General features: G+C 37.4%; 2 protein-coding genes across 2 annotated transcripts; one reads left to right on the forward strand and one right to left on the reverse strand.

Annotated features, from left to right (window-relative positions):
• On the forward strand, positions 1-1822 carry LOC18992064 (phospholipase A1-Igamma1, chloroplastic). Its single transcript, XM_006415418.2, has one exon. It carries the CDS (start codon positions 54-56, stop codon positions 1641-1643), a length of 1590 nt encoding a protein of 529 aa, XP_006415481.1. The 5' UTR covers positions 1-53; the 3' UTR covers positions 1644-1822.
• Positions 1823-2186: 364 nt separating this feature from the next.
• LOC18992065 (CSC1-like protein ERD4) lies at positions 2187-5830 on the reverse strand. The gene is made up of 6 exons (XM_006415420.2): positions 5238-5830; positions 4554-4714; positions 4184-4459; positions 3273-4096; positions 2914-3169; positions 2187-2802 (listed from the first exon to the last, which is right to left on the reverse strand). The coding sequence occupies exons 1-6, from the start codon at positions 5506-5508 to the stop codon at positions 2419-2421; spliced, it is 2172 nt and encodes a 723-aa protein (XP_006415483.1). The 5' UTR covers positions 5509-5830; the 3' UTR covers positions 2187-2418.
• Between the last annotated feature and the right edge of the window lie 3952 nt (positions 5831-9782).

Raw genomic sequence — 9782 nt, forward strand, 5'->3', positions numbered from 1 at the left:
AATCGTTCATCATCATCTTCATCACCTGAACTCTCCGATCAATAAACTCAGAAATGGAAAACTCACCGATCAAAACTCCATTAAGAAAGGTAAAAAGAAGAGGAACAAAACGGGCCTGGAGATTGAAGCAAAAGCTGAAGCTGACATGGAAGTCCATCAAGATCAGGGTCAGGTCACATCTACCAGGTTTCTTGTCAACCAAAAAACACCTCACACACGTGAAATCACGAAATCAAGAACAAGAATTAGCTCAAATGGCCCGGAAGATCTGCAAGATCTCCAACGACTCGACCAAATCGCTGGCGTATCTACTTCAGCTTCCCAAATACTCAGCCGCAGATTTCCTAGACCGCGGAGATCTGATGACTCCAGCTGCGTCTCCAAGGGAAAACATATCCAAGATGTGGCGTGAGCTTCACGGTAGCAAAAACTGGGAGAATCTTCTTGATCCTCTGCATCCATGGCTGAGGAGAGAAATAACCAAATACGGAGAATTCGTGGAGTCAGTCTATGATTCACTGGACTTCGATCCTTTGTCCGAGTTTTGCGGAAGCTGTAGATACAACAGGAACAAACTCTTCGAGGAGCTTGGTTTAACAAGACATGGTTACAAGGTAACCAAATACATCTACGCGATGTCTCATGTTGATGTTCCTCAGTGGTTCTTAAGCTCTTCTTTGGGAGAGACATGGAGCAAAGACTCGAACTGGATGGGGTTTGTCGCAGTGAGTGGAGACAGAGAGTCGATGAGGATCGGTCGGAGAGACATCGTTGTGGCGTGGCGTGGAACCGTGACTCCCACGGAATGGTTCATGGATCTTAGAACGAGTAAAGAACCGTTCGATTGTGAAGGACAACATGGCAAGAACGTTGTCAAGGTACAAAGCGGGTTTTTCAGTATCTACAACTCCAAAAGCGAACTCACAAGGTACAATAAAGAGAGTGCATCTGAGCAGACGATGGAGGAAGTGAAGCGGCTAGCGAAGTTTTTTAAAGATAGAGGTGAAGAAGTGAGCCTAACCGTGACCGGTCATAGCCTTGGCGGTGCATTGGCGCTTATGAACGCTTACGAGGCGGCGAAAGATGTTCCAGAGTTATCTGGTAACGTTTCTGTGATCTCATTTGGCGCGCCACGAGTAGGTAACTTGGCATTCAAGGAAAGGCTAAACACTTTAGGTGTTAAGGTGTTACGCGTGGTGAACAAGCAAGACATTGTACCTAAGCTTCCTGGTATCGTGTTCAACAAGGTTCTAAATAAACTCAACCCTATAACTTCGAGGCTCAATTGGGTCTACAGGCACGTCGGGACGCAGCTTAAGCTTAATGTATTCAGCTCGCCTTACGTGAAACGCGATTCGGACTTAGCAGGGTCTCATAATCTCGAGGTGTATCTCCATGTTTTGGATGGCTTCCACAGGAAGAAATCAGGGTTTAGGGTTAACGCGAGGAGAGACGTTGCTTCTGTGAACAAGAGCACAAACATGTTGTTGGATCATCTAAGAATACCTGAGTGTTGGTACCAAGTGGCACATAAGGGTCTGATCCTCAACAAACAGACCGGCCGGTGGGTGAAGCCGGTCCGTGCGCCTGAAGACATTCCCTCTCCGTTATCGACCGGACCAAAACCGATTTCTAGCTTATGAGAAATATTATTTTCAATATTTTTTTTTTACGTTTTCTTGAATCTTTTAATTCGTCTTTGCGAGTTTTAATTTATTACAACATTTCGATGTACATAGATCAAGTTGTGAAAGTAATGTATTTATGTTTAGAAGTACTTTTATACAAGTTACAACAGTCAAAGAAATTATAACGTTGTACATTGCAAAAGATAAGAACTAAAATTCTAATTACATACATGTTAACTTTTCTAAACCAACACAAATACCAAACAAGAAGTAGAAATGAGATAGTTTACAAATTTAAGCTAGCGGCCTATATGTTGAGTCTTGATAGCAAGACAAACAATAGAAGGTTTATCCATCTAATATCAAATTATGTTTGCGTTTATAATTTGATACTTCCTTAATTAACAAAAAAAACGATTTGTTTTTGTAATGTAAGTTTTTACTTCTACTTAAAGAAGCGTAAACATAAATATTCCGTTTCAAATAAACCTCCAAACAGTTCGTAAACTGATAAACTAACCGGATTCGATTTCTATTAGCAATAGCAGTAGAGAATCATCCTGGGAAACATCTTTTTTTGTTGTCTTCATGGATTTTGATTAGAACAATGATGAAGACAGATCAAGCTGATGTTTTAAAAGTAGCTTACGAAGTTACAACAACCAAAGAACACATACAATGAAGATCCTAAACAAACCCTAAAATCACACACAACTCAATAAAAAAAGCTTCTAAAAAAACCAACAAAACAAACCTATGAGATAATTGGAAATTGACTGGAATTCAAATCTTAAGCGGCTGAAATTGCAGCATAGTCTTGATAACGAGACATGGCGCCTTTAAACTGGTGATCTTCCGGTTTGTGAGAGCTCAAGCTATGCGGAATATACGATCTGAAAATCTCCTCCAGGTCAGGACTCTGCTTCAGCTCACGGCAAGCCACCTCGACAGCTGTGTGTTGGAACCCTTTGTAGAATTTCTGGCGACACACGTATCCGAAAACGAGAGAGATGGCGATGAGAGGAACCACGAGGATCGCCCAAATGAATTCCTTGACTCCCAAGAAACCAAACATAAGCACTTGGAACAGAAACAATGCCGCTAGTATGCGAGTGTGAATATGCGGCCACATCCTTCCGTAGCTCTCGTATGATGGAACGTACACTTTCAACGCCTGTCACAGCCCGTAGAAACCGGATCAAAATCACGTTTTTACAGATCAAGATTCACCTCTTTAAAGGTAACTAGGGTTTTAAACCTAAGACAAAGGGAGAAAAAGTCTGACCTGATTCCTGAGGATGAGCCACCCTAAACCGAAGTAGATGACGGCGAATACAAGGATTACAGGAGCGATTACGGAATAGCAGAAGGTGATTGTGAGGATGAGCATGTCTCCGGGAACCCTAGTTCCATAGCTTAAGTCTCCTGGGTACCAAGCTTCCTTGACCTCTGCTTCGGTTTTGCAGAGATACTTCTTTTTCAGATGGAATATTATCAAAGGTATGATCCGAGACAGCTCGAGGCCATAACCAACAAAGAACCTGAAGTTTAAAGAAAGATTCAATGAACAAAAGATTTAGAGAACAAAGGAGCAAAATGTATATGTTAATATAAGTCAGGGCTCAAGAGGAAGGAAAAACTCACTTGAGCGCAACATAGGTCAAGAAGAAAGTCGCGTTCTTGGGGAGACTAGTAGCAAGAACGGTTACGATGGAGTTTGGTTTCTTCTCGAGAGCCTTCAAATTGTCGAACAAACTCCCAGCTAAGGTTACACCGAGGAAGACATTCAAGACCGAGAAGTAAAAGTACTTGCCCGAGGCAGCTCTGATGGCGTGGCTCACCGAAGGAATCCCCTCGGCTTTGGAGAGGAACAAGAGAAACTTAGGCAATATCGCCAAGAAAACGAGAAGCGCGATCTGAGGAAGGTAAGACTCAAGGATGGTTCTTATGAAGGTTATCTTCACAATCGGCTTTATGAAAGGAACAGCCTTCTGGAGATTCGCAAGGGTAGTGATTGCAGAGATGAACGTGATCGGGATCATGTAGAACAGAATGGTTAGCGCAACGAAGAAGTAGATGAAGTATTGCCTGACTATTCTACTGAAAAGCTTGATCTTGAGATTCTTCCAGATGAGCTGGCGAGGCTCAGGAGCTTCAGTCACTGTCCACTTATCGACCATCTGGCTGTGTAGAGACTGAGCGGCTAAAGCGGCAACAACTCGGTCGTTGAAGAAAACAATCGCTGCGGTTTGCTGCTTCTCAGCAAGAACCGATTTCTGCTCTGCTTCTAGTTTGCCTACAGATTCGTTGATTAGCTCGGTGTAATACTCAATGCTGTCTACTTGTTTTCCGACTAGACCACAAAAGCCGGTTTTGTTCGTTGGTCGGTTCTTAGTCTCTTCAAATACGGCTTCTGCACGCGCAAGCTTCTTCTTGTAACCTTCCAAGTTTCCCCATATCTTATTAACCTACATTAAGATGCATAAAACACCTTAAAACATAAGGCAATCAAATAAAAGATTGAAACTTTAAAGGCAGAACAAGCAGATAGATACCTTGCTGTTTTCTGTAACGACAAGCGATCTGTAGAATGTCTCGGGGTATATTCGTCTGAAATAAGAATCGATGAACTCTTTCTGCGTCTGCCCGTTAGGTGGGGAAGGTATATCCCTAACAAGAATAGCGAATTGCTCGGGGATTACATCAGCAGACATCAGAGCTTGAGCTCTCAATCTGGAGACATGCTTGTAAGCTTTCCACAACATGAAATACGTGACCAGAGATACCCAGTAAACCGCTCCTAGGAACGCCCACAGCCTCGGACTCCTTTTCTGTTAAAACAGTTTGCTTAAAATGAATCAAAACTGCGATATCTAAAATCGAATAAAGGAAAGTCAAACGAAGATTGTGTTTGTGTTTACTTACTGTGATGTTAGCCATTGATAGATTATCAAGTTGGCTAAAAGTTACTTTGCTTACGGTTTCTGTGGCGTTTCTTGATTTGCTCTTTAGACTGTCGTCTGTAGCGGCTAATGGGAGTAGAGTCGGTAAGATAAGAACACTGGACAATGCAAATATCCCCAGAACTGTTTCAAACAGAAGCCAATTTCAAGACATCAGATTTCTCATCTTCTTTTTTGAGCAATGAAGAAGAAGACGCTGAACATATCCAGAAGAAAGAATCTCTTCTTCGTCTTCACCAGAATCACAGGCTCATATACATATAGATACAAGGCTTAAAAAAAATCAGAACTTTACGTGGCAAAAAATTCTGTCTACTGGTTCTACTTTCCATCCCCAATGTCTGTCTACAAGTAATGAGATGTAAGTTCAAAAAAGGTTCTTTCTTTAAGCAGATATCGACAAAGTAAAACAGAGATACCATAACATGACAAACAAAATCGAATTTTTCCCAAAAAACTCTCCTCCTAGGAAACGTTTTTTCCCCCAATTTTGAACAAAGATGGAAACTTTCAAGTTTTGAATTCCAAACCCAGATCAGAAGCAACGAGATTCAGAAGAGATCCATCAAACCCCAAAATTGGAACCGCTAATAAGAAGACAAACTAAAAGTTTCCAATGACGGAGAGAGAGAAAAAGAAGCTAAACCAGTGCTCAAGAAGACGAAGTAGACGGCAGTGTCGACGCCGGATATATTAACGACATCTTGTTCGGAGGAAGTAAAAGCTTCACGGATCCAAGCAAATGGGTTCCGGGTCAAGGAGGTGCCTTCCCATGGTTCCATCCCTTTAAGGATCCGATTCGAGTAATAAATCGGAACGTTACCGGGTCTCCGGGAAAGCCAAGCGAAGAGAAGCATGAGGACGACGAAGATTAGTGCGGATGTCCCTAAGGACAGAAGAAAAGCTCCAAAATCCATCCGAGTTTTGTCAGAGGAGCCTGCTCTATCTCTCTATGTGTCTAATCTGATCTGTTTCTCTTCAATTTTCCAAAGTTTATGGTCAAGGGGGCAAAAGGAAAGTAACCGTTTGTCGTCGAGGCTGTAAATTGGAGAGAGAGAGTATCTCGTTGTTCTTCCCTCCTTGTGCTGGTAATTGCAGGAGAGAGGAAAGGTTTCTCCTTTTTTGTTGTATTCACAGGAAAGGAAAGGAAAAGAAAAGAAAAAAAAGGAAGAAAGACAAAGAGTATTGAGTTTTTTTTTTGTTTTGTTTGTTGTTTGTTCTTTTGAATTGGGTTTGTATGAGGAGAAACAATTTTTCAGATTGAAGTGATTAAATGGTGAGAGAGGAGTGTGAAGAGCGTGTTTAAGTGAGAAGGCCGACAGGTGTTGATGAAAGAGACACCAAAGGAGAAGGATGTAACCCTACTTCAGGGACGTCTCTTTTTAACCTTTTTTTGTCGTCGACGTCTCTTTTTACCTAATTTGAATTTTTTGTTTTTTTAACAATATTATCCTTATGTTTTCATTGGTTATTGCATAATTTATAGAAGCATTTACGGTTTTTTATTTTACTTTAAACCATTATTTTTGTTTAGGTTTTTGTGTATTGTGAGTTTTAATAATTTTAACCTTTGTTGTCTTTTTAGATATTTCTGTAATGAATGGTTCTTGCGATAAAGTGCAACGGACGCAATCTTCAATAAGGCTTCGACTATGATGAAGCACAGTCAAAGCTTGAAAAAGTAGAATTGTTAGGGAAAATTGTGGACTAAACTAAATAACAGGCTGAGATTCATATGTGGCCGCAAAACTAAATTAGCAAATGACAGTTCATTATGTTACAAAAAAAATGACAGTTTTATAGGAAATACTTGGCAGAAATATAGAAAGATTGCTTGAAGTCAGAGTCGCTATGCTAAACTTGGTCAATTTGCTTAACTCTCTATATGCATGCTTCCTCCTGTTCTTTTTTTTTTTTTTTTTCCACAGCCCAACTATTACATCACATTTGGCCCATTAAAGAGTTGGTCCGAAAACCGTCTTCAACTAATTTAACTAACTCGGTATGAATGAATTGGGAGAAAATACAGCCTCTTGCTCGAGCTCTTTTTGCAAGACTATCCGCTCGGACATTTGAATTTCTGGGGATATGGGAGAGAGTGAAATCCAAAAAAATTTCCCGAAGATTGCGGAAGGTTTCTAACTCTGATAAAAATGATGGCCAATCTGATGGCGATTCAGACATGCTTCCTCCTGTTCTTTTATAAATAATGTTTTAGAGAATTTTTTGTTCTCAAATATATGATATTTTAAATTCTAACGTAAAATTAACTATATATTTTCTTTTACCATTTGTAATATGCAAATTATTTTATCATTGGTTGAAATATGTTTGAATGATTAACAAATGATGTTTTAGAATAGAGAAAAAAAAACAAAAATTAAATAGAGTACAATTTAATTTTTTTAAAACAAATTAGTGGAGTATTAGCTGACAAGATCATATTCTTTCTCTTTTAGTCAAAATGCAAAATTATATTCAAACAAATATGTATATATATATATAAACATGATCTCAGTGGATCAATGTGGGAGAGATACAGAAATACAAGTGTGATGGTTAATGGCTTCCTGCATTTTTAGCGGTTTTTAAATAGTTTTTAAGGCTATATATGTTTTTGGAGACGAAAAAATTAGAGCTAAAACATTTTGTTTTCAAATTTAGTTACAGAATATAAACAAGCTCTAAAGTATTGATTTACTAAAATTTCTTACGTTCTTCAAACGTATGGAATTACTCAATCTCACTCTGATTATTTAGTTATTATAAAAATTTATTTCAGTTATTCTACTTTTCAAACAGTACATATCATTATGTTTTTACACAAAAGATTTGGTTCTCCTTTTCTTTTTAAAATTAGCATTTGAGGTATTTGAGGTCCGAAAACACTCGACTAATTTTCTGGTGGAATGTGAGGTCGACGGGTTACACCCCACGAAACCAAGTTTTAATGTGATATAATTTTGTACTTAATGAAAGCGATTAGTGATCTAGACCAACAAATCAACTCTTCTTACAAATGGGAATCACCTCGCTACAATCACTTGGTTAAAAAAATTAGGTTTTCTTTATTTTTTATCAACATTTTTTTTTTTGATAACTCAGGTGTCCTGGCCTCCAGCAAAGTGGGTTCAAACTAACAACGTGGACAGCCAAATGGCACTCCACGTGTCAACTCCTGAGACGCTGCAGCTCATATGTGAATTTTGCAGTGGCTGCGGTTCGAACTCGTGATGGCATATACTTTAGCTGAGGGTCTTTTACCACCAGAGCTAGAGGCTCCGATTGTTATTATTATTTTTTTTTAATCAACGTTGAGATCGTTCTCACATTTTACTTATATTTTACATTTACTACTCCATATCTCTATGTTTTTATTAAACGTAAGTCTCCTGTAAATATATATATATATATATATATATATATTCGCGTAGAAATTACATACAGAGGCCATATATAAAAGAAATCGTTGATATAGGTTCAAGTCTTCAAGAAGTCAGGAAAAATCTCGAGAGACGTCGACGACATGCTTGAAGATAAGAGTGAAGGTGAAATGATCTGTCATGTTTTATTGGTGTTTGCCCTTATTCTCTTGTTTTAATTATATTATTATTATTATTATTATTATTATTATTATTATTATTATTATTCTTATTATTATTATTATTATTATTATTCTTCTTCTTAATATTAGTGGCCATTTTTTTGCCATGTATGATTGTATCTAATTAGCTCCTAATTAATTAAACTACTGTTTTGTTTGTTGTGTTTTTATGACGCGACGTCGATTGGGTCCACACTATAAAGACTTAAGTATATAGTATGTCAATAAAACTGTTGGCATCCAACTGAATAAAAAATTAATCATTTATTAGATTTTGGGTGCATAAAATTTTAAATTTTTAGATAAATGCGAATATGGAAATTGTTTACAGTATTCACCACACAAAGCAGGAGGGAACAAAAAAAGGCTGTTGTCCAGCTATTGCCACGTCGACATAAACTTCATTGCCGACATCGAAAAAACCTTGTGTGGGTTCCATACTTTATCTCTAGTTTATTATTTGAAACCCAAAAGTCTTATCTACAAGATATTTCAGTTGTTTGTTATTTGAAAGTAACGTGGTTCACAGATTCGGTAGGTTGTTTGGCTGTTGATCGGGTCCAAAGTCTTATTGTTTATTTGCTTTTCTTTCTTTTTTGGTATAATAGATTTTATGTTCATATCGACATTGTACAGAAGAAACTAAAGACCCACCACGCGAGGATGGAATTGATTAAAGAATATATCAAAAAACGATGAAATGACTGATCCAATATCTAAAATGAAAGTGTTAGCAAACATGGTCACTATTCTTCTTTCATATAAAACAAAACGAACATATCCAATTCTTTGTGAAGAAAAAACTGTCCAAAATTCGAGTTCTCAAATAACCGTGGTACGAGGACAAACCATTTCATCTTGGGTTGACGGTAAGTTGGATGAAGTTGACTTTTTTTCTAGAGAGATTAAGTTAACTATATTGATAAATAGATTAATTTTTTTTAAAAAATAGATTAATTTTTTTCTTAGGTGTGAAACATGTTAATTCAAGAATTTTATGTTATTTATATCAGTTTGCTGATTTCACTCCCAATTACCCACAGAACAAAAAACACAAACAGATGGCTTTCTCAAGTTTACGTTGAGTTTTGAAATCATGGGCAAAATCAGTAAATCTAAAACTATGTTATATTAATGAAAATTGTAGTATCCCAAAGTACATTTTTTTCTTTCTTTTTTCCTACTTGTAAATAAATTACTCTTGTCGAGTAGTAAATCATATTTGACATTACAATTCCAACAAAAAAATTAGGGTAATTTTAATTTTAAATTTTAGATAATATCAATATACTAAGCCAAAAAAAAAAAACAAAGTAAGGATCCAATAACAGTAGATTTCACATTGTAAGCTTCGTCGCTTTCACGACAGAATATGTTACATTTGTCCATAAACTTGTATTTGCTTGGAAAAAGAGTGCCATAGTCAAAGGTCTAGACTGCCTGGAACTCGAATCTTAAAATTATTAGAACTTATTCATTTTATAATATATAAGCTTTGTAAGAACGCGCGCAATGATCCATTTTTTATGTTGCTACCATACTCTAATCGTCTGATTTGTGGATTATACAAAAATAAATCAAACATAA

The sequence above is a fragment of the Eutrema salsugineum genome, unplaced genomic scaffold (assembly GCF_000478725.1).
Source record: "Eutrema salsugineum unplaced genomic scaffold, Eutsalg1_0 scaffold_5, whole genome shotgun sequence".
Lineage (NCBI taxonomy): Eukaryota > Viridiplantae > Streptophyta > Magnoliopsida > Brassicales > Brassicaceae > Eutrema > Eutrema salsugineum.